Source organism: Passer domesticus, chromosome 19 (genome assembly GCF_036417665.1).
Source record: "Passer domesticus isolate bPasDom1 chromosome 19, bPasDom1.hap1, whole genome shotgun sequence".
Taxonomy (NCBI): Eukaryota; Metazoa; Chordata; class Aves; order Passeriformes; family Passeridae; genus Passer; species Passer domesticus.
The window spans coordinates 1,181,605-1,205,174 of NC_087492.1; the positions used below are offsets into that span (position 1 = coordinate 1,181,605).

At 53.9% G+C, this 23,570-nt stretch overlaps 1 protein-coding gene and 1 long non-coding RNA gene across 6 annotated transcripts; one reads left to right on the forward strand and one right to left on the reverse strand.

The window, feature by feature from the left end:
- The first annotated feature begins 48 nt into the window (after positions 1-48).
- HEATR6 (HEAT repeat containing 6) lies at positions 49-17,066 on the forward strand. 4 transcript variants are annotated; one of them, XM_064395095.1, is made up of 20 exons: positions 52-252; positions 1,773-1,880; positions 2,229-2,369; positions 3,488-3,603; positions 3,881-3,995; positions 4,217-4,318; positions 4,710-4,847; positions 5,705-6,012; positions 6,298-6,475; positions 6,746-6,952; positions 7,572-7,671; positions 7,856-8,202; positions 9,019-9,141; positions 9,645-9,731; positions 10,477-10,611; positions 12,737-12,859; positions 13,864-13,988; positions 14,983-15,079; positions 15,455-15,659; positions 16,096-17,066. In XM_064395095.1, exons 1-20 carry the CDS (start codon positions 82-84, stop codon positions 16,614-16,616), a joined length of 3,447 nt encoding a protein of 1,148 aa, XP_064251165.1. In that variant the 5' UTR covers positions 52-81; the 3' UTR covers positions 16,617-17,066. The 4 variants fall into 4 exon arrangements, with proteins under 4 accessions (XP_064251166.1, XP_064251165.1, XP_064251167.1 ...); XM_064395097.1 differs by having other exon boundaries at positions 15,455-15,598; positions 16,096-16,291; XM_064395098.1 differs by lacking the exon at positions 15,455-15,659 and having other exon boundaries at positions 16,096-16,291.
- Positions 14,534-21,007, reverse strand: LOC135283934 (uncharacterized). 2 transcript variants are annotated; one of them, XR_010349530.1, is made up of 3 exons: positions 20,900-21,007; positions 18,493-18,593; positions 14,534-15,121 (listed from the first exon to the last, which is right to left on the reverse strand). It is a non-coding gene; the product is annotated as an uncharacterized LOC135283934 (long non-coding RNA). The 2 variants fall into 2 exon arrangements; XR_010349529.1 differs by lacking the exon at positions 20,900-21,007 and adding an exon at positions 20,529-20,654.
- Between the last annotated feature and the right edge of the window lie 2,563 nt (positions 21,008-23,570).

A 23,570-nucleotide genomic window follows, 5' to 3' on the forward strand; every position in this document is an offset into this window, starting at 1 on the left:
AGCGCGGCGGGGCCGCCGTAGCGCGGCCGCCCCGGAAGGGCTCCGCTTGCCCCGGCGGCGGGGCGGGGCGGGGCGCGGGCCATGGCGGAGCCGGCGGAGCCGGGCCCGGCCGGGTCGCTGCGGCGCTGCCTGGCGCGGCTGGGCGCGCTGCAGGCCCGGCCCGACGGCCGCCGCACCGAGCTGCACCTGCTCTTCGACCAGCTCATCTCGGAGAGCTGCGGGCCCGAGCCCGCGGCCGCGCCCGGCGCGCAGGTACCGCGGCGTGGGGCACTCAGCGCGGCTGTGTGCGGGCGGGGAGGAGAGGAGGAGGAGGAGGAGGAGGCGCGGCCGTGTGGGAGTGCACGTGTGGCGGGGCTGCGCGGCGGCCGCTGTGGGCACGGCGGGGTGCGGCTGTGCCCAGCCCCTGTGTGCCCCTTTCTGCCCCCTGTGCCCAGCCCCTGTGTGCCCCTCTGTGCCCGCTGTGCCCAGCCCTGTGCTCCGCTGTGCCCAGCCCCTGTGTGCCCCTCTGTGCCCAGCCCTGTGCTCCGCTGTGTCCAGACCCTGTGTGCCCCTGTGCCCCTCTGTGCCCGCTGTGCCCAGCCCTGTGCTCCGCTGTGCCCAGCCCCTGTGTGCCCCTTTCTGCCCCCTGTGCCCAGCCCCTGTGTGCCCCTCTGTGCCCGCTGTGCCCAGCCCCTGTGTGCCCCTTTGTGCCCAGCCCCTGTGTGCCCCTCTGTGCCCAGCCCTGTGCTCCGCTGTGTCCCCTGTGCCCAGCCCCGTGTCCCGCTGTGCCCAGTCCCTCTGTGCCCCCTGTGCCCAGCCCTGTGCTCCGCTGTGTCCAGACCCTGTGTGCCCCTGTGCCCCTCTGTGCCCGCTGTGCCCAGCCCTGTGTCCCTCTGTGCCAGCTGTGCCCAGCCCTGTGTCCCACCGTGCCCAGCCCCTGTGTGCCCTTCTGTGTCCCGCTGTGCCCAGCCCCATGTCCCTCTGTGCCCTGCTGTGCCCAGCCCTGTGTCCCACCGTGCCCAGCCCCTGTGTGCCCCTCTGTGCCCTGCTGTGCCCAGCCCCTCTGTGCCCGCTGTGCCCAGCCTGTGTCCCGCGGTGCCCAGCCCCGTGGTGCCCAGCCCTGTGCCCCACTGTGCCCAGCCCTGTGCCCCACTGTGCCCCCTGTGCCCAGCCCTGTGCCCCACTGTGCCCAGCCCTGTGCCCAGCCCTGTGCCCTGCTGTGCCCAGCCCTGTGCCCCACTGTGCCCAGCCCCTCTGTGCCCGCTGTGCCCAGCCCCTGTGTGCCCCTGTCCCCAGCCCCTCTGTGCCCGCAGTGCCCAGCCCCGTGTCCCGTCCCTCGGCACTCCCGGCGGTTCCAGCCCTCGTTCCCCGCTGCGGGCAGGATGTTCCCTCTGCCCACCTTCCCTTCCCATCTCCTCGGTGCTCTGGGCTCTGCTGCCCGGTGCCGAAGCGCTGCCGGGTGGAGATGTGGGTGGCACCACTGGGTGGGACTCGGCAATTTTCGTGGTCTGATGCTGGAAAAATAGGAATTTTTGAAGCCTTAAAGCAAGCCCTTGAAAGCTGAGTGCTCTAGATGAGCAGCGTGGATGCTGCTCCATTGGTGGCACACAGTGCTTCGTTATTACACTGCTTTGTCTTCATTTCATTTCCAAAGCAGGCTTAATTTGCACTTTGGAATTAACTGATTTTTGGACAGGACTCTTCTGTTCTTGATTTAACTTGGTATATTTTTCTTGAGCCATTATTGGTGTCTTTGTAGTCCCTAAATAATAAACTGAGGCTTTCTCTTCCAGGATGTTTGTGCTGTGCTTGTCCAAGCCTGTCAGTTGGTTCCCCTTGATCAGGAACATCTTGTCAGCAAACTCTGCCAGCTTATCCATCACTTACTCAACAGATATCAGGTAGGAAGAGTTTGGTCATGTCCTCCAATAAGCCAGTGGAACTCTGTCTCCTTCCAGGGCTGTGGAGCCAACCTTCAGGCAGAGTTTATTGGATTTTCACTCTATTACTGATTTTTGGGTAGCTGAGGCTGTGATCTGGTTTTAGTGTCTCAGTCAGAAGTGATTCACCATGGGAAATAATCTTGGTTTTAGACACTTGTACAGATTTATCCATTTCTGGTCAGGTGTGATCTTTGCTGGTGTGTGATTTTAACAGCCAGACCACCCGAATCTCTGACCAGTTTCTCAGGGTTTATTGACTGCAGCAGTACAAGATGATGTTTATCTTGACCTTTTCTGTTATGACAGGTAATGGTTGATGAGCAGAGCTTGAATTTCCTTCTCTCCTACTGCATCTCTGCTCTGAGGCAGTGCAGCTCCTGGACACATGTTGAAATTCTGCAAGCCTTAGCAGCTCTTGTTTACAATAATGGGCCAAAGTGTCAGAAGGTGAGTTTACAAACAGAGAGAAAGTAACAACAAAAGTATTTGCACCACTGCTGTTTGTACTTCATTTTTTTTCCTGAGCAAAAGAATAAAAAAGTTCTCAAATCGTGTTACCTTTCATGCTAAGATCAGATCCCATTTAAATAGTGGCTGATATTTATGGGAAAGTTGAATTTCAGTTGTATTTATTAATAATTATTATTCCCATGTGGAATACTCTGCACCTGCAGGCTGCAGCTGTTGGGATCACCATTAAATAAGGGCACAGGCTTAGCCTGCAGACCAACCACCCTGTGCCTCAGGCAGGAGGACCACGGGGAGCTTGAAATTCCACATAACTCCCAGGCAGGCTCCACTGAAGGTGCTGAAATCCATCCTGTAACCAGACCAGGCTTTTGCTCCGTGCCATTTCAAAGCAGAGGCTCTCGGGTATCAGTCCTGTGTGGAGCTCCTTGTTGCTGCAGCTGACAGAGTTTGAAAAGCTGAATCCTCCTGCTGTCAGCAGCTCGTGGCAGCTTGCAAAGCAGCCTCTGCTGTTGGGCTGAGCATGGGGTGGTGATGCTCACAGCTTGGGAGCTGCCAGCTTGTGTGGGCTTGTAGCCTATGGAGTGGCAGCAGCTTGGTGCAGCAGTTGTTCCTAGCTTGGCTTCATGTCTGGGAAGAGAGCATAAACTGGGACTCAGCTGAACCGTGCTCAACTCTGTCCTTTCTTAGTGCAAAATAAGAGGACTTAAGGTGTTCATGCTGTTTTTTATGAACATATGTCTCTAGAATCTGAAATTGCAGCTGAGAATTTTTAGGTTTGTTTTACTTCTCGTTATCGTGCTTTGATTTTTGATTTGTAATGAATTAAATCAATTTCATTAAGTCAGGTCTGCTCTGCCCATGATGTTTATCATTGGGTGACCTCTCCTTGTCCTTGTCCCAACCCATGACCCTTTCCTTATATTTTCCTTATATTTCCTTATATTTTCTCTCCCCTGCCCATCTGAGGAGCAGCTCTGGTGTGCACCTGGTGTCCGGCCAGGCTCCAGCCACCTCCCATGATTACCCCCCAACACAGCCCCAGGAGGCTGAGGGAGGAGCACTGACCCCTGATGGCTTTTGTGCTCTGTTTCCAGTACCTCCCAGACCTGCTGGGCAAGGCTGGGCTCCTGCTGCAGCTCAGTGACCCTGCCCAGCCCGACGTGGAGCTCAGGAGGGCGGCCGTGCGCAGCATGGCAAACCTGTGTCTCAGGTGTGTGCAGAGCTTTACCTGGGTGTAAACCTTGAAACTCTCAGTCTTCCAGAAATAATGTTGCAGGGGTTGGTTTGGGGAAGAAAAGAAAAGCTTTGTGCTGTCTGGTTTTCGTGCAGAAGGTTTCCTTTTGTCCTCTGTGTGGTGGAGCTGTCTCCTTTCCATCAGCCATCCGTCCATCTGGGGCTCTGCAGGCTAACAGAGGACTTTGTGTAACTTTATGAACCTGTGGACAGACTGTAAACCAACCCTGTGTCTCCTCCTGCTCTAATTTTAGTGTCCCTGGGCAGCCATACCTGGATGAGTCCTACAGAAATGTCTGTTTTCAAACTTTCCTAAGTGTTCTGCAGTCTTCAAAAACCACTGATGTGGATGACATCACTTTTTGCATGGTAAGTGTGAGTCTAATTGTCTAAAATACTCTAATTAGGAGGTTGTGCTGCTGGAATATATGGAATTTGGAATGTTATCAATTAAGATTTTGCTTTAATAGTCCATAATTTATCACATTACTGTCCCAGTTGAGCAAAACTGTAATTGCCTAGAAAGTTTCTTGAAAGATGTGAACCTGCAGCATTTTGGGAAGGAAAAGTAAGTAATTCTTTATTTTCAGTTGCTGCAAAGTGCACTGAAAGGTGTCCAGTCGCTTCTCAATGGTGGGAAGATGAAACTGATGCAAACTGACCAAATTGGAGCTCTTCTGGCAGTGCTGAAGGTAAATCCTTAAATGCACCTGGAGGAAGAGGCAGCCACTGGGAGGTTCCAGGGCTGTTGAGTGGGAAGCAGTAGGGGATGAGCAAGAGGGAGCAGAGAAGCCTGAGCATGAGGGGAAATGGAGTGTGAGATATTAAAGAAAAATATGTTGAGTTTCTCTCACAGCATTTTCACTGCACCTCCCACTGCAGAATGTGAGAAGAAGAGGTGGAAAATGGGGGTTTTTGACCTACTTGGAATCCTTATACATGTAGATGGATTTCAGATGTTGCATAGCCTCACATATGTGAGAGGCAAGGCCTGGGGGAAGGAGCACAGCTGAAAATGGGTGAATTCAGTAAATCCGTGCATGAGAAAGGGCCAGAACTCTAACCTTTGTGTTCCTGTTGCAGAAATGCATGTTCCATGGGCTGCCAGGCCTGAGCATAGAGGTGCCCACAGTCCTGTACCCTGCTCCTTTACCTCAGTATGATAAAAGGTCACCTGTCAAGCAGGAGCAGTCAGAGCCAGCCCCCTCTAAGCAGGCAGGGGTAAGCTGGGCTGATTCTGCAGCCTCTTTGTTGTGTTGTGTCTTTCCTGTCGTGGTCTTGGTGGCTCTTCATGTCCTGAGCATCCGCAACATTTAATTCTTTGCTTCAAAGGTGATGATTATAAATTCTGCACTCAGTAAAATTGCTTTGGGAGCTCAGGTGACAGGAACAAATGGCTCTGCAGGGCTTGGCTTTCCTCTGCTAAGCTCTGTGTAACAATTATTCATCCAGAGCCAAGAATTCCTGGCCTGCAGACACGGGATTGATGCGTGCAAACTCGCCAAAGCTTTTGATTTTATAAGTCACGTTTTCTCTCCTAACACTTGCACAATTGTTTGACTCTTTCTTAGGGAAGTCAAGTTCATTTAAGACTGATTTCTTGCCTCATCTGTTCTGCTCAGTCCTTCTACAGGTTATTTTTTAACGTGTAAATACTTTGGATTACTGATTATCTGAAAGACATTAGAGAAAAGAGGGTTATCTAGTCATGTTGACTTGTTTTTATTTAGGTGCTGAAAAGGAAGTTTAGTTAGTGTTATCTACTGTAAATCTGTAAAAATACAGAAGTATTTGGTGCTGTTCTTTAATCACTTTTGTGTGAAATATGATTTTTAGCTGAAAGTTTCCTTGGGTATATTTTGCTTTACTGTTGAAGAAACCAAAGATTAGTTTTTGAGGCTATTCAGTTATAAACTTTTAACTTAGGTATTACTGAAATTTTGTGCCTGTTGCTAGTAATAAGCAGAATAAAAAAACTCAGATACTAGAGTGACTGTGTGTAGAGTACTGCAGAGACATGTATTGCATTTATGTATTCGTTAAGCACTGACTAAGAAAAATCAATTTTTTTGTCTTAGAGCCGAAGAAAGAAGTGCAAAGGGAAACAGAAGAAGGGAGAGTTTGGGGAAGAAGGAAGAGAAGATTCAGGGGACGCCGGCAACGAGTCGGTGCTGGGAGCAGACATGCTGAAATTGCACCTGGGGGATGTGCAGAGCAGCCCTGGCCTGGAGCCTCGTGTGCCAGATGTGTGTGCTGGGCCAGATGTGTGTGCTGGGCCAGATGTGTGTGCTGGGAGGGACCCCCCCAGCTCCCAGCCCTGGAAGGGCCTCAGCAGCAGCGAGTCAGAGTATTCTGACACAGAAGGGGGCATCCAGAGCAAAGTGAGGTGAGTGCTGTGCACAAACACGTGGCATCCACAGAACCCTCCCACACCATCCTTTGTTCTTAGTCAAAGCTGCTGAGGGAATCAACTTTCCCTTCTGATTTATGAGATGGTGCGGGAAAATTGGAGGGCAATAATTTGTGTTGCTTTGGAAGTAAATTCGTTCTTCCTCTTCCTGTTCTTGGGCTAAAAGATTTCCTCTCGCAGCCAGCCACTAATACACATGAAAGAGGTGGAGTCCATCCCTTGTCCCTGGTGTTTTCATTAATCTTTTTGTTTGTGTTTAAGGTCTTACCAAGCCAATGTTCGCCAAGGGGCTCTGGCCTGTTTCCTCTCCACTATAAAGTCCATAGAAAAGAGAGTTCTTTATGGCTACTGGTCAGCATTTGTTCCTGATGCCCCTGGTATTGGCAGCCCCCAGTCTGTGTCCCTGATGACTATTGCTCTGAAGGACCCTTCTCCAAAGGTGAGGCACTTCTGAGTACAAAAATTATTTTTTCCCCCCATTAATCTTAGGAGTTGTCTTCTCTGGCCTTCAGTAAGTATTTGGCTACTGCCCAAGAACTAAATAGGAAGTATTGCCTAAGAAAACAAAGGATTGGTTCTGTATTGCCTAAAGAAAAAAAGCTGGTTGTAGTTGAATTTTCTCTTTCTACAGAGGATTTAATATATTTTAAAATTCTCCACCTGCTCAAAGGAACTATTAAAAGGTATCACAAATGTTTTATCATTTCAGACACGCGCCTGTGCCCTTCAAGTCCTCTCAGCCTTCCTGGAAGGTTCTAAGCAGTTCCTGTCTGTGGCTGAAGATGCCAATGACCACAAGAGAGCTTTCACTCCCTTCTCTGTCACCATGGCTTCCAGCATCCGGGAGCTGCACCGCTGCCTGCTGCTGGCCCTGGTGGCTGAGTCCTCCTCTCAGACACTGACACAAATAGTCAAGGTGCCTGCACTGCAGATGTGCCACGTGCTCCCTCTGCTCTCTAGATTATGTCCTGAAGAAAGGCTGCACTGAGTTGCTGTTGAGGAGCAAGGTGGTGACAAACAGATCTTTGTCATCTCACAAGAGTTCACTGAGTCATCCTACAGAGTCATGGAATCACTGAATGGTTTGGGTTGGAAGGGACCTCAAAGATCACTCTGTTTCAATCCCCTGCTGTGGATGGGAGCACCTTCCATTAGTTCCTCAAAATTCCATTCAGAGTCCTGGGGTTTCTTTTCAGCACAGTCCTCTTTTTTTCTGCACTTTTTCAGTCTTTTCGGAGCTGAATGAACCTATAAAATGGTTCTGAAGACTCACATTGACTTTAAAACTGGGATCCAAATTGACAAATCCTTCCATGGGCTATCAAAATTCCTTGGTCTTTGTGCCACCTCGCAGTAGTTAAATCCTTGTTCTTAGGAGCCAAGTTTGTATCCAGTGTTCCCACAGCAGATAATTGGGGTGTTTTTTTCAGGTGCCCTCAGATAATGAGCTGCCTGAGTGACCTAAATTACAAATGTAAAACCAGACCTGTTGGAGGCCGGGCTGACATTGTAACCAGCACCTTTCTCTGTTTCAGTGCCTTGCAAACTTGGTTTCCAATGCACCCTACAGCAGGTTGAAACCCGGGCTGCTTACCAGGGTGTGGAACCAGATCAAGCCCTACATCTCTCACAAAGGTTTGCATTCTCTCTGCTCTATTCCTCCCCTCCTCTGTGCTCCATAATTCAAAATTTATTAGCAGTGGATGGTTATGTGTGATAATCTGTCTGTTTGAAAACTGCTGAGGGAGGATGCTGGGAGGTTCTAATGGAGTTTTGGGGTTTTTTTAAATTTTTCTTCTCTCCCCATTGTCTCCTGCAGATGTCAACGTTCGAGTTTCCAGCCTCACCCTGTTGGGGGCAATTGTTTCTGTGCAGGCACCTTTGCCAGAGGTGCAGCTGCTGCTGCAGCAGCCCAGCCCCTCGGGGCCCAGCGGCAGCGGCAGCGCAACCCCCGGCCGTGAGCAGAGGAGGAGAGCAGTGCCCTGGGCAGGGCAGAGCCCTCAGGACAGCCCTGCAGGGAGTGCCCCTGCCGAGCCCTGCTGGCTGCTGAGTCTCTGTGTGTCCCTCATCATCCTGCCCAGGGAGGACTCCTGCTCTGACAGCGACAGCTTCCCGTCCCTGGGCAGCGTCTTCGAGCCGTGTCCCCTGCGCCTGGAGGCCCTGCAGGTGGGAGGGCTGCTCCTGCCTCACACCCAGCTGCCTCCCTCACTCGTGGCTTCCCTTTGCTCCCTGCTTTCCCAGGGAGACTGAGGTGTGTGCTGGTGCAGTGGGGCTGAGCTGCTGTGGCTCGAGGAGGAATGTTTTGGTGCGTGGCCACGGCGTGGCTGTCCCACTGCAAGTTCATCTGCCTGTCATTTTTTATCCTCAGTATTTTTTTCTATATTATCTGGGGGTGTGTGCTGGCAGACTGTGAGTCTTCCCCATGCAAACTCCTCCATACAGAATCCAAATTAAAGTTTTGGTGGAAAACAGTGGGGAAGAGCCCTGCAGTCAGAGAACAGTCTGCAAGGAGCTGTGGAGTGATTCAGGGAGTACCTGTGGATGCTGAGGCTTGGCTTTGTTTTTATTCATGTAGCCACAGCAAAGGGTAAGATTTTGTACCATGCATCCCAAGAAGTCTCACTCTTTTTCTGGAACAGTAAATATTTGTTAAATCCAGCTTCAGAGAAGGCAGCAGCAGTGCTACAGGAGGTACAGAATGTCTTGCTACAGGAGCCCTCACTTACACTAAATAATTCATGGCCTTGCTACCTGATAGTGCTTCTGTGGCTCTTCTTTGAACAATATAATGGACAGGGAGGCTTTTAATCAGCTCTAGTATCCCAGAAGTTGTGCTGCAAGGTGTATCTCTTACATCAGAGCTCAGTACATGGTGCCAGGGTTGATTAGCCCATTAACATCATTTCAGTGTGTAGCTGGGGTATTTTGGGTAAACAGAAGGAAGAAATGCTGAGTGGGATTTTTTTTTGTGTCTGTGTTTAGGTGTTGGCTCTTCTTGTGAAAGGTTATTTCCCTATGGCTCAGAACTATTTCCTGGAACTTGGAGAAGTGGCTTGCAGATGCATGGAAGAAATGGATCCATCCATTCAGCTTCATGGAGCCAAAGTAAGAGCAGCAGGCATGTCAGTATTGTTTTACCAAGTCAGTTCTGTCTGTCTGTGTGCTTTGCAAGTGCACATGAGTGGTGCTGAATATTCAGAGCATCTGTGAGTGTGATACAGAAATGCAGTACCCTGACTCTGAGAAATGCACCTTCAGCTTCCAGTCTTGAAGTCTCAGCAGAATTTTGTTGCTCTGCTGAGTCACCAGAAAGCTTGGGAAGTGCAAGGACCACAGCACTGGTGCTTCCCTGGCTGAGCATCAGCTGTGGCAGGGACTGGACTCTGTGACCCAGAGATTTCCTCTTTGTGCAGTAGTTTGTTATGCTGGGCTGGAGACTTTATGTAGGAAAGGCTTTTCCTCTAATTCCACTGCTAGCAGGGACAGAACAGCCCAAACCACTGCTGAATCTTTTATTTCTGTTCCCTGGGTGAGTAGATACAGGTTCTGTAGCTCCATGTCCTTGAGTCATCCCTGATGAAACCCCCCTTGCTTTTTGTTCCCTGCAGCTTCTGGAGGAGCTGGGCACGGGTGTCCTGCAGCAGCACAAGCCTGACTCCCCCACTGCCCCCGAGCAGAGGGTGCCTGTGAGCCTGGTGAGTGTGAGATTGCACTGACTGAGCTCCCTCCCTGCCCTCTGCACAGGCACTGGCACAGAAATCATTGCAGGGAGGCAGGAAGGGACTGCAGCTTTATGGGTGCCAGTGTGGACAGTTTCTGGAGGCTTCTGCAGTCACTTGGCACATTGTGGACAGATGTGTTGGGGTTTATTTCTTTTACATGGTTAACCCTGTGTATTTGCCTCTCCTCTTCCCAACTCTTGCAGCCTGCTGTAGCTCAGGGAGCTGGAAGAACAGCACTGATTTTATGTGTGTCATCACTGCATAAAACTTTCAGAATTTTGGTGAATTTGCATTGTTAGAGAGCCAGCCTGCATTTTCTGGCTGGTCACAAGTGCAGAGAGAGTGGCCAGAGCCACAATATAAGTGAATTTAGAAAAATTCATTAGCTGTTTGTTGGCTAAGTCTGCAGAAGCTGAGTAATATAGGGCTGTTTAAATCTTCCTTCTGTGAACAGAAGACAAGCTTAAAAATTTCTTTGGCTCATGCTAAGTTTTGAGCCTACAAGACAGGAAATGTGTTCAGTAACATCAGGTTCCTGTTATTTGCTATGAATGTAAATTGTCAGGCAAAGGAAAACACTCAGCTGTGTGGATTCAGGAGTGGGATTGCAACTCTATTTAATGCAGTCTAAATTTCAGCATATGATGATCATCTTTAAGACAAGAAATTGGGCTTAATTGCTGAGTTTAAAAGATAAACCTGGCTGCTTCTCCTGCAGGTTGTGACCTTCTGGACCATGATGTTAAATGGCCCCTTACCTGGCACCCTGCAGAACTCCCCCCATGCCACTCTGCAGACAAGTGCCTGTGATGCCCTGTCCTCTATCTTACCAGAGGCTTTCAGCCTCCTGCAGGTAGGAGAACACTCCTTTAAATGTGCTGCTTTTACCTTTGGGGCTTTGTCCTTGTCCACCAGGTTACAGGATTGTAAAGCCTTTTAAAATTTGCCAGGGGAAAGTAAAGAAACCTTCCCAATTTTTTTTTTCTCATTGTGACTGTTGAAGGCTGGAAAGGGCAATGTTGGAGTAATTAGCCTGTCAGAACAATTAAACTGTGGGTCACAGCAGCTGTTTGGCCCTGCCATGAATACCCAGCCTTGGCAATGATGCACAGGAGATGGAGGACAAGAATTTCATGGCATGAGGGAGGGCTGAGGGATTGCTATTCTGCTGATTAATCCTTTGAAGAGCTAGCTGAGCCAATAGCCAGGGCCTGATGTTGTGCACCCATTTGCATGTGTGTTTTTTCCCTTTGCAACATGAAATATGCTTTTAAACATGAAAGCCTTGGCAGTGGATCCCCCCTGCATTGTGCAGCTCCTTCTGTGTCACTGTGCCCTTGCTGGGGAGTGCTCTGCCAGATCTCATTTGCCCAGGAATTGCTGGTCCAGCAGTATCTCTGGAATTCTCCAAGTACAGCGTGTACTTCATCCCCCTGTACTTTGATCCCATCCCCTCTCCCGTGCCTGTGGCCAAGTGGGGCCAAGTGAGTGCCCACTCTGACCTTCTGTCATGGGCTGGTGAGCTGACAACCTGCCCAGGCTGAGCTCACCCTGTCCTGGGTAACGAGGGGCACAGAGGGAGGGCAGGCCAGAGCTCTGGGTCAGCTCTGGTGGGCCATTCCTGCAGCTTTGGAGAGAGCTCAGACTCTGATTCCCTTCTTGGTCTTGCCTGACAGCAGAGATCTTGTGTGCTGGAAGCTTTCCTGTTGCCTGGGTGGGCTCCTCAATTCACTCTATCTACAGCACGCTCTGAGGGGGAGCTCCTTCAGGTGTTTCAGAGAATTTGTGTGTCCCTGGGGGAATCAGGGAATCAGAGCTCTGCTCAGCCCCCTCCTGCCACTGCTGCCCCTCTGCAGGGTGACCAGCACATCCTGTGTGTCACCTTGTTCCTTTTTCAGGGTGACCAGCAGATCCTGTGTGTCACCTTGCTGTTCCTTTTTCAGGGTGACCAGCAGCTCCTGTGTGTCACCTTGCTGTTCCTTTTTCAGGGTGACCAGCAGCTCCTGTGTGTCACCTTGCTGCTCTTGCAGGGTGACCAGCAGCTCCTGTGTGTCACCTTGCTCCTCTTGCAGGGTGACCAGCAGATCCTGTGTGTCACCTTGCTGCTGCTCCTTTTTCAGGGTGACCAGCAGCTCCTGTGTGTCACCTTGCTGCTCTTGCAGGGTGACCAGCAGCTCCTGTGTGTCACCTTGCTCCTTTTTCAGGGTGACCAGCAGATCCTGTGTGTCACCTTGCTGTTCCTTTTTCAGGGTGACCAGCAGCTCCTGTGTGTCACCTTGCTCCTTTTGCAGGGTGACCAGCCCATCCTGAGTGTCACCTTGCTGCTCCTTTTTCAGGGTGACCAGCAGCTCCTGTGTGTCACCTTGCTCCTTTTTCAGGGTGACCAGCAGATCCTGTGTGTCACCTTGCTGTTCCTTTTTCAGGGTGACCAGCAGCTCCTGTGTGTCACCTTGCTGCTCTTGCAGGGTGACCAGCAGCTCCTGTGTGTCACCTTGCTCCTTTTTCAGGGTGACCAGCAGATCCTGTGTGTCACCTTGCTGCTCCTTTTTCAGGGTGACCAGCAGCTCCTGTGTGTCACCTTGTTCCTTTTTCAGGGTGACCAGCAGCTCCTGTGTGTCACCTTGCTCCTTTTTCAGGGTGACCAGCAGCTCCTGTGTGTCACCTTGTTCCTTTTTCAGGGTGACCAGCAGCTCCTGTGTGTCACCTTGCTCCTCTTGCAGGGTGACCAGCAGCTCCTGTGTGTCACCTTGTTCCTTTTGAGGGTGATCAGTAGCTCCTGTGTGTCACCTTGCTCCTTTTGAGGGTGACCAGCACATCCTGTGTGTCACCTTGCTGCTCCTCTGCAGGGTGACCAGCAGCTCCTGTGTGTCACCTTGCTCCTTTTTCAGGGTGACCAGCAGCTCCTGTGTGTCACCTTGCTGTTCCTTTTTCAGGGTGACCAGCAGATCCTGTGTGTCACCTTGCTGCTCCTTTTTCAGGGTGACCAGCAGATCCTGTGTGTCACCTTGCTGCTTGGCCTGAACCACAGTGAGAACCCCCTGGTGAAAGCTGCTGCTGCCCGTGCCCTGGGAGTGTACATCCTCTTCCCATGCCTCAGGCAGGTCAGACCAGCCCATCCCTTCTTCTGAGCCATTCTGTGATGAGCCATAGGATGTGGGACATGGATTTGTTTGCAGCTAATTCAGTTTATTTTACTTTTAGTGTATTTATAGTTTTCCTTACTGGCTCCAGACCTGCTCTTGCCTTTGAGAGCAGAATCAGTGCAGCTTTAAGGGAGGTGAAGCAGAAGAGAGAGGGCAAGGAGAGAGGTCAGGGTCTTCCCAGGCTGCCAGGGATGGAAGCTGGAGTGGGTAGGTTGGCACAGAGGAGCTGGGGTGAAGGGAACAGCTCTGCAGTGCTCTGGGGAGTTTGGTGTTGGACTCGATCCTTGAGGTCTTTTCCAACCTCCAGGATTCTGTGATTCTAACAAGTTTTTAATGTGAAGCCTTCAGTTTTGGTTAAAACTAAGAAATAAAGCTTATTTGGAGGGAAAAAAAAAATTTTTTCCTACAAAATATCATCTTAGCTTGGCTGAGCTGGAAGATTAGTTTTTATAATGTAACCTTTAAGTGAATGATTTTAATAAAAAAATACGCAGTAGCTGACTTGGGAGTTTAATTCCAAAATATTTTGAAAGAAAATCCTTTACCATAGGCACATGTAATGTGCCATAGAAGAGAAGATTAGACAGGCAGCTCAACAGGGAGTTTGGAGAAGCAATTAGTTTAAGAGTGGGATTTGGTGGGTATAAGGTTGGCAGTCCATGTAATTATGTTAAAATCCAAAGTAACTAAATCACCAATGGAATTAAATAATCCATAGAAGCTTTTCAGCAGCAGCCACCCCAGCGTGGTGGGTTGGTCAGCATTCAGGCTTGGCCTGTTAATTAAAGGTCAGGCAAAGCTGCAGACAGCACCCTGAGCTCATTAGAAGGTGTCACCTAGAAGAGTAAATGAACAGATCTGGTCTCTCCCTCCTTTTCCCTGGAAAAAGCAGAGTGTGTTACTAAGAAAATCACCTGTGTTTTGAGACCTGTGTGACTCTGCAGCAGTTTTTGCTTTGACAGGATGTGATGTTTGTGGCAGACACAGCAAATGCCATCCTGAATTCCCTCCATGACAAGTCCCCCAACGTCCGTGCCAAGGCAGCCTGGTCCCTGGGCAACCTGACAGACACCCTGATCATCAACATGTATGTGACACTGCCTCCTGGCCCTGTCCCCAAGGGTCCCACGGGCCAGGCGAGGGGTCTGCAAGAGGGCACAGCTCCAGGCTGAGCCAGCAGAGCTCCAGGGTGGACTCCAGGAGGGATTTCCCATGGAGAGGGTGCTCAGGCACTGGGAGGGGCTGCCCAGGGGGGTTTGGAGCCCCCATCCCCTCCAAGGGATGACTGGAGGTGGTACTCAGTGCTCTGGGCTGGGGACAAGGTGGGGAGCAGGCACAGCCTGGACTCGATGCTCTGCAAGGGCTTTTCCAGCCAAAATGATTCTGTGATGCTTAACATCAAAAAAAGCTGAATTTTGGCTTGGATCCTTCTTTTTAACCACCCTCTGCCTGTGTGTCTGCCAGTGTGGGACACTGTTTGAGCATCCTGTATCCATCTGGGAACACCTTCCACTATCCCAGCTTGCTCCTAGCCCTGCCCAGCCCTGGACATTTCCATTTCCACCCTCACAGGGATCAGGTTTTTTCTTACATTAGCTCTAAACCTACTCAGTTTGAAGCCATTCTCCCTTGTCACTCTAAGGAGACACTCTTTAAAACTTTTCACTTTTCAGTTTTCCATTTCTTTTGTGTTGCTTGGTGTAGACATGGTTTACTTTCAACATAGCACAAGTAAAATTAATAAATATTTAACCCTTCCTCAAGCCAGAGACTGAGGGAAGCCTAACCTACTGTTACATTTTTAACAGGAAAATAGTTCTTATATATTCCTGCTGCAGAATTGCCCCTGAGCAATTCCTTGCCCTCTGTTTTTTATTACAGATTTAACCATTGCTAACCAGCTTTCTTGCATTGATAGTTTGGTTTTAAATTAATAAACGTAGTGGTCACATGCAGAAAGGTCTGCCTTACATATTAGCCCTCTAAAGAGTGAAGGTTGTTCATGGGCTTTATAAAGGGTGCTATCACATCTGTGGGGATGGAGCAGCCCAGGGGGTGCTCACAGGGTGGTTCTCTGCCAGGGAAACCATGGGACCCAGCTTCCAGGAGGAGCTTTCTGATCTGCTGCTGCTGAAATTGCTGCGCTCTGCCACGGAAGCATCCAAGGACAGGGACAAGGTAAGGCTGGGGGGAAGGAGGGTGGCTTGGTGGAGTTAAATCCTGCATTAGAGACAAAAGGAAAAAGGCACCAGTTACTTTGGGTCTGTCTGCCCCAGTGCTGGAGGGAGCTGCAGCTCAGATCCCCCCTGAGGGCTGCTGTTCTGAGGGCTCCTGCTTTGTCTGCACTGCAGGGAATTTGGCTGTGCTTCTCCACAGTGCAGGGGGTTTGGTTTGGTTTGGTTTGGTTTGTGGCCATTTGCAGAGAATGATCTTTCTGGTGGCATTGAGGGAGACCCAGTGTGATTCCAGCTGTGCCCCTTGCTGCCTCTGAGCTGATTCCACAGCAGGCTTGAAATCAAACCCGGAACGCGGAGAGGTTTCTGTGTGTTCCAGGTGAAGAGCAACGCTGTCCGTGCCCTTGGGAACGTGCTGCATTTCCTGCAGCCCTGCCACGTGGCCAACCCCAGGTTCAGGGAGGCCACCGAGGAGGCCCTGCAGGCCCTGGTGGCCACGGTGGGCAGCGAGGCCACCATGAAGGTGCGCTGGAACGCGTGCTACGCGCTGGGCAACGTCTTCAAGAACCCTGCCCTGCCTCTGGGTGAGCCTGCTGCCCTGCCCGGCCTGCCCTGCTCCTGTGGGGCTGGGCACACCAGCATCCCTGCTGCCAGGGGTGGAGGAGAAGGGGGGAAGCCAGCGGGGCTGAGTGTGGCTGTCACAGCTTTGCCAGGGCTCTTCCCAGTGGAGCTCAGCTCCTGCCAGTGCCAGGGCAGGGGTAGCTGCTGTGTTCAGCTGGATCTGTCAGGAAACAGTGTGGGGGTGGGATTGTAGGTGTGGATAAATGCCAAGTGTGCTCTTGTAAAATTTCAGGAGATTAACTGTTTTAACTAATATTTCGTTTCATAACCCTTGATTCTCTCATTTAAACCACAATAAATTTAATAAATGTCAGCCCATTAAATATTCAAGAGACATTTATAATTTTGCATATTTTGGCTGATTTAAAAAGAGGTTTTTTTGTTTTCTTTTTTTTTCAGGAGAGGCTCCTTGGGCCAGGCAAGCTTTCAGTGCCCTTTCCTCCGTAGTCAAGTCCTGCAAGAACTTCAAGGTGCGGATCAAGTCAGCCATGGCCCTGTCCATCCCCAGCCACAGGGAATGCTACGGCTCCACCGAGCAGTTCTGCCAGATCTGGAGTGCCCTGGTGGTGGCCCTGCAGAGGAGCGAGGACACCGAGGACTTCCTGGAGTTCAAGTACAGCTCGAGCCTCAGGACGCAGATCTGCCGGGCCCTGCTGCACCTGCTGCAGCTGGCCAGCAGCACAGACCTGCCCCTCATCGGGGGCAGCCTCCTGCAGCACGGCCAGGCCATCCGGCCCCACGTGCTGCACTACCTGAGCTGCTCGGGGGAGCAGGGCGAGAGGGAGAGGGGGCTGCAGGGAGCCATCCAGCACCTCAGCAGCATCGAGGCACAGCTGCAGGGCAAGGCCAGGCTCGGAGTGTCCCTGTACCTGGAGGATGTCCTCACACACCACACCAGTGCCACAGCGACAGAAGCCTGAAGGAAATGCCCATTTCAGTGACCAAATCTTCCACGGGAGCACAGAGCTGTGTTCTCTTGCACAGGACATCCAGAGGAAAAGTTTCCTGCTGCTGATATTAAGTATTTCATTTGAGACTTTGTTAATAATGCCTCTAGGACTTCTTTTTTTTATATTATTACTGTTTTTATTGTTGTTTTTGGGGAACTCTGCCCTCCCTGGGGCTGGTTTGTGCACTTTGCTGTCACAGCGTCGCCACTTGGAAAACAAACACCTTTTCCTCCTCTGTGTGTTTTATAAAGCTGCCTGTTCCCTCAGCTTATCTCAAAGCATTTTGTTCCTATTGCTGCAGGATCCAGAATCGTGTTTGTAAAGCAGGGGGCTGGAAGAATTTTGTTTTTCAGAGCACTGCAAATGTTGTCACCCTTGTGTACCTGCAATAAACCCAAATATGCCAATATTTGAAGAATAGCTGAGAGCAAACAGCCTTTGCCTTTAGCTGTCTGTGTTCCCAGTGCTGTACACCTGGCCTGAGCCTCCCTGCTGCCTCCACTCATCCTGTCTTCCAAAAAAAACCAGAATTCCTTCTTTCCAGGTGGATGGTACTGTGCTGCCTAAGCCATAAATTCAAAGTAGGTTCTCCAAGGCTGGAATTTTGTCTCTCCAGGCACCTCTGTGGGAGGTGCAGGGGTGTTCTAACAGCACATGGATTAGTTTGTGGTTCTGGAGTTCTGTCCCCTTCCATTCCTTCCTGCTGCTGTTACTTACTCTGTGTTTGCTCTGTGCTTGCTCTGCTGATAGCTGGGGGAGTGCTGAGCTCTCTGATGTTGCTGGGGACAAATCAGCACCTCCAGGAATGAGCAGGGCTCTGGGGCTCTCAGAGTTAAGTGCCTGCTGTCCTAACCCTGGGCTGGATGTTTGAACAGGGCTCAGGGCAAGCCCTGCCTGTCGTAAAACCTCTGGGGGATACAAAATTCATCTGCTTTGTTCTTCCACCCTGGCCGCTGGTTTCAGCAGGCCTCAAGTGCTGAGAGAATCCAAAACTTCCTGGAGCAGTGGGGCCTTTTCCAGGGGGTGGATGGATGGATGGATGGATGGATGGAGGGATGGATGGATGGATGGATGGATGGATGGATGGATGGATGGATGGATGGATGGATGGATGGATGGAGGGATGGAGCCAGTCCTGTGCCAGGGGTGTCTCCTGCTGTCCCAGCCCTGTGTGTGGTCAGGCTGGGAGCCCTGGGATGGAGGCAGAGCTGAGCATCCCTGCTGGGCCTGTCCTGGCTCTGCTTCAAGTGACACATTGGCACTTCAGCTTCACTCGCTGCTGTAGCTGATCCCATCTTTGAGCTCCCAACCTGAACCAAGCCTGTGTTTCTCCACTGCCTTGGGGAGAAATCTGTCCCAAAACCACTGAAAGAAAGCACGACTTTGCCTGGATTTCTTTCCCAAAGTTGCTGAGATCTCCAGAGCTGTCTCCATCCTGTCCTAGCAGGGATGGTGGGACAGCTGGCACTGTGGTGCTGAGGCAGCTGTGGCACTGGGAGCAGGGTGTGCCTGAGCTGATGTGCTCCAGCAGCCCCATCCCCTGTCAGGCTGTTATCTGAACACAGAAATCCCTGCAGATGGGAGCTGCTGTTACTCCCAACCCTTTGCCAGCCCTCTGGGGACAGAGGGCTGTGCCCTGCCGTGCCCTGTGCCACCCTCGGTGCCACTGAGAGCCACAGGGCTGGCTGCAGCCCCCATGGGGGGACACAGGGGCTGGGGGCCGGGGAAAGGCAGCACCTTCCCCACCCTGGCCAAGGTTTTATTGTACTGCCTCTTTATTGTGGTGTTTACAAGCCAGGCCCTTTATAGGTTTTCCTATGAATAGTTCCAAGGAGAAGGTAATTACCTTATCACATGCAGGATGATTTATAGCCAAGGTGGCAAGGGACATTCAGCTCCACATCGGCTCCGTTTGAAAGACAATCCGCCCGTTCTTCCGCGGGGTCACTGGGTGGGGAAAACAAAAGGGCTTTAGTGCCCGGCCCGGGATGGCTCCAGCACCGAGCAGCCCCGGGGACGGTTCCCTGGGCTTGTCGCCCTCCTGCAGCCCCGCGGGTGCCACCCGCGGCGGTGGCAGTGCCCGGGGCGGGCAGCAAGGAGCGGCCACAGCGGGTCACTGTTAAACGCCCGAGCTACTTGGAGGGGGAGTTTAATTTTTTAATTAACTTCCCCTTCCCTCCAAGCACCGTATCTGTGAGCGGGGGGTGATTCAGCGCTCACCCCCGGCTGCTGCTCCCGAGCATCCCCGGGCAGCCCGGGGCCACGAGGTGGCACCACGACCCCGGCGACAGCGGCGACAGCGGCGGCTGCGCTGCCCCTTTTCCCCGTCCCCCCGCTGGGGTCCTGCTTGTCCCCTGGGTCCCCGCCAGGACACGGTGCCACCAGCCCCGGGTGGCACAGACGGAGCTCTCCCCCGCCGGTGGCTTTGTCCCCGGGGTGTCACTGCGGTGCCGGTGACATCGGCCCGTGAGCGATGGGCTGGCGGAGGCAGGGGTGACTTCCAGTGGCGGGGTCAAAGGGAAGGCATGATCCTCGGTTCATGCCTGCTGTCTGTGCCATAAAGGATGGCCCCGCGCCGCCCCGCAGGCCGGCCCTCCCCGGACCCGCTAATTCGGTGATTTTTATCCTGTTTTCCTCCTCTCCCCTCCCTGCGGCTCCGGGGGCGCTGATGGATGGAGCGGCTCCGAGGGGATTTGGGCACTGCCCGACCCTGGTGGTGACCCTGGCTGTCACCACCTCCTCCCGGGGCTAGAGCCCGTCCAGGAGGGATCCGGGCAGGAAGGGTGGGCAGGGAGGGGAGCAGAGTGGGAGAAAACCGTGGGCACCGCAGCGCCAGGTGGGGATGGGGACAGAGGGGGCTTGGAGAGCAGGATTGTCCCTGGGGCCATGGCTCCCTGTGCCACCCCCGGGGGAAGGGAGCCCACGCTGCTCCGGGGGGGTCCTCTGGCTCCCCGGGAGCCCAGACTGGTATTTCAGTCTAGACGTGCTGGTATTTTTTCAGTCCAGCAGATTTCCTTGATGGGCCAGCGCTGGAGCAGGGGCACGCTTGGCACGCTGGCAGCTGCAGGGTGGGGGGTTCCCTGGGGGCACGGGGGGCAGGCAGCCTCCCCAATCCCCGCTCCTGGGGCAGCAGGAAAAACGTTTGCACTGGAATGGGAGGGAAAACCCTGTGGAACTTGAAATTTGCTCATAAACCCGGGCTGGCCGGGTGGGAGGCTTGCCACATCTTGCTCCAGCGCTGGCCCACGTGCACAGAGCTGCGATGGGCCGGGTGATTCAACATCCACCCTGCTCCTGCTGCCCCTGTGAGCTGGGTAAATATTTTGGGGGGCGCCCAGCTACTACAAAAACCTCCTACAGTGCTGCTGTGCCTGGGGTCAGTCCCCTCATTCTGTCACCGCTGGGGTGACGCTTTCACCAGCAGCCTGCCCAGGCAATGCCACCCGTGCCACGGGGACCCATCCCAGGGACAAAGGCAGCTTTGAGGGCCCCGGCCGTGCCTGGGCGGCCTCGGGGATGTGTGAAATTCGGCTTTGGCCCAGCTCCTTCCTGGAGCGGAACTGTTCTCAGCGAAACCGTCCCCACCGCTGCCCTAATGGCTTTTCTCTGTGCGCCCGCATTAATGAACGCGAGGCCCAGCCTAATCGGGGGGAAGCCATGCAAGTAATTGCTTGAATTTTTAATTCGGGGTTATGATAGGGGAATCAAAGTCACACGGCAGCCGCTGAGGCCGCCCGCGGCTCCGCACCATTGACTCCCGCAATTTGCTTTTGATTTTTGCCCTCCTGGCTCCCCCCACGGCCCGCTGGGGACCCCGCTGGGGGCTGGACCCTCCCAGGGAGGGCACCAGGGCAGGGAAATGTGCTTGGAGTGGGGTCTCACCTGCTGCAGGGGCTGGGCTGTGCCCGTGGGGGGCTCTAGCCACAGGTGGGAAATTGCTGCCAGCCTCCAACAGCATTTCCTTGTGGAGAGCTGGGTTTTACTTTTCTTGGGACCTTTTGATTTTCTCTGGATCCGTTGTGGCAGCTCTTGCCCTCAGCCTGGGGAGCCACCACTGTCACACGAAGGGGCAAGTGACACCGGTGGCACGTGGGGTGTGGGGCTGGCAGGTTTCGGGTTGGGCCTCCCTGAAGTGCCACTGAAGCTGCCCCAAATTTGGGACCCCTGTCCTCAGGGAGCTCCTCCAGCCCCGAGCATCCCCTGGGCCTTGGCAGCGGCCACGCCGCTTTTGTTTTCCCAGAAAACAACCCCACCTCCGCGCCCGTTCCAGCTCGCTTCCCTCCGCTTCGGCTCCAAATTCATAAAGAGTCAGAGGACACGCGGCAAAGCAGAATGGCATCTGTGCAATGCCTGCCCCTGTGGGGACACGGCGGCCACCGGGCTGGGGGTGCAGCAGGAGGGACCCCGGGCAGTGCCACCCTGGCCAGCGGGCACAGCCGGGCGTGGGACGGTGCCCGCGGGCACGGGGCAGCCCGGCCCTGCCCGGGGACCCTGTGCCCGCCCGGCTGTGCCCCGTGACCCCGTGTTTGGGGCTCGGGCCGCTGTTGTGGTGTTCCTTGTGCCGCGATCCCACGGGCAGATAGCATTGTTTGCCCTGACACGTAAGCCGGTGACAACCTGGAGAGCTCTGGCATGGATTCCGAGCGCTCTCCCGGCCTGCCCTGCTCCCAGCGCCTTTTTATAGCCCAGCAGAACTTGTTTTGCCGCGGCAGCCAAGCAGAACCCGAGCGTGAGCTGGAGCTGAGGGGGACCTGAGCGCGGCTGGGTCACGTCCGCACCCCTGAGCCCCAGCAGCCCTGGCAGGGTCCCTGCTCCCCACGGCCGCCCAGCCCTGCCCTCCCCTCTGCTCAGCGCTTGGAGAGGTTGAGGGAAGCCCCCAGGCTCGGCAAATGAGGGGTCTGGGGTTTTGGGGGGGCCCGGAGTGGGGGCATACCGCTGGGGAGGGGATGTGGTGGGAAGGCCACAATGACCACACCACATTGTCACGGCCACGGGCAGGGGACAAGCTGAGGTGGTCCTGAGCCCACTGCCTGTCCCCTGGCAGAGCAAAGGGACACCAAACACCCCCAGAGGGGTCCCAGCTGCAGGTGAGGGGCCAGCAGCCCCCCTGTGCCCCCCCAGAGCAGCAGAGCCTCGGCAGGACGGGAGGTGAAGACGGATTATGAAAGTGTTTCTTTGCTTTGCTTTTGAGAAAGGAGAACTTCAAAGGGGCCATTTATCACCAGACAAAGAGAGTCGCGAGTTATTTGCAAAGTGTAGGGGAGAAACATTCATTACCAGCGTGACAGACACTGCTGCTGCTGGGTGTCCTCCTGCCCACCCTGTGCTCTGTCCCAGCAGGTCCTGGGTGCCTCCTGTCCCCCACGGGCCAGCCCCAGCTCCTGTCTCCTCCTGTGCCAGGTGGACCTGCAGGGCTCTGGGTGAGGGCACTGGGCTGATGGATGTCCCCAGGGGGATGTGTGTCCCCACCACGTGGAATGAGGGTTCCCCATTGTGTCCCCAGTGCTGCCAACACAGCCCACCCAGTGCCAGCCCTGCCTGAGGGCTCCTGTGAGCTGAGACCAGACATGGTGGACACCAGATGGGGATGAATCCATCCCTTCAATCCATCCTGCAATCCATCCTTCAATCCATCCTTCGATCCATCCTGCAATCCATCCTTCAATCCATCCCTGAGCCCCAGAGCATCTCTTCCTGGATGATGCCCAGGCTCATCTTTGCTGTGCTTGGGGCAGGGGGCACACAGGGGGAACAGGAGTGGTTTCCACACCAAAGCCTCTCTCTGCAGCCTGGTGACAGCTGGGACATGTCCCTTCCCTGGGAGCTGGGTGGGTTGTGCAGCACAGCCCGTGACGGGGTGTCTGTGGGGTCTGTGGGGTCTGTGGGGTCTGTGGGGTGTCTGTGGGGTCTGTGGGGTGTCTGTGGGGTCTGTGGGGTCTGTGGGGTGTCTGTGGGGTCTGTGGGGTGTCTGTGCTGGGAATGAAGGGCACAGGGACAGCAGGGCTCAGCACCCTAGGACTGAGCCTCTCTCGCAGAAGCTCTGCAGAGGGAGAGCCAAGGCTGTGCCCGTGCCCTGGGAGGGAGAAGACAATCAAAGAGGTAATTTGCATCCTAAAGCACGTTCCAACAGAGCTGGCTTCCCTGGAGGGTGCAGGTGGCACCTGTGTGGCGCTGGGGCTGTGGCTGTCGGGGTGCTGGGCAGGAGGGCTCCCCGTGGCCCTGGGCAGCCCCGGGCAGGGCGGGCAGCTCTTCCTTTCATGTCTGACCCCTCCCGAAACCACAGCTTCCCTCGGCCCGCGCGGGGATCAACCGCGGGTCATATTTAATAAAGGTGGGGATGGGAGAAGGCTCAAAACATTACATCACCTCGTGTGGGGGAGGCGGAGGCAGGCAGGGAATGCGAAAGTCTCAGCGCAAGTGGGGGCAGAGGAGAAAAAAAATCTCCGTGAGGGGGTTTAATGGCCTGCTTTGGTGGGAACTCTCTTGCCCACTGCCCGCGAGGTCAGAGGTGTCTGCGCGCGCTCAGGCGTTAAATGAAACAAACTCCAAGGGGAAAATGAGGGGCAGATACCAAACGTGTAAATGTGCCCGTGGCAGAAATCCCCCGGCGCTGTGCCCGCCCCGGGCCTCGCAGGAAAGGTCCCACCAGTGCCCCGTGGCTGCTGTGTCCCCACTCTGCCTGGTGCCAGGGGACACGAGGCCGCCCCAGCCAGGACAGGGGGTGCCCTGGCGCCTGGCTCCTCTGCCATGCAGTGCCAGGAGCAAAGTCCCCGTGCCTGAGCCGTGCCCGGGGCTGACCCCGCGCTGCCCACGGCTCTGCTGTGGTGTGGGAGCTGCAGCCTGGCTCGGGGCAGGCACGGCTGGCCCTCCGTGGGGATGGAGGATGTGGCTGTGGGAAGGGACTGCCTGGAGCAGGATGGCTTT

What these genes read in the sequence shown, in the direction of transcription:
- HEATR6 (XM_064395095.1), top strand. Translation starts at nt 82, where the DNA reads ATGGCGGAGCCGGCGGAGCCGGGCCCGGCCGGGTCGCTGCGGCGCTGC. An exon ending in TGAAGGACCCTTCTCCAAAG is followed by an intron (nt 6,476 to 6,745) that starts GTGAGGCACTTC and finishes TTATCATTTCAG; the next exon opens with ACACGCGCCTGTGCCCTTCA. An exon ending in TTCAGCTTCATGGAGCCAAA is followed by an intron (nt 9,142 to 9,644) that starts GTAAGAGCAGCA and finishes TGTTCCCTGCAG; the next exon opens with CTTCTGGAGGAGCTGGGCAC.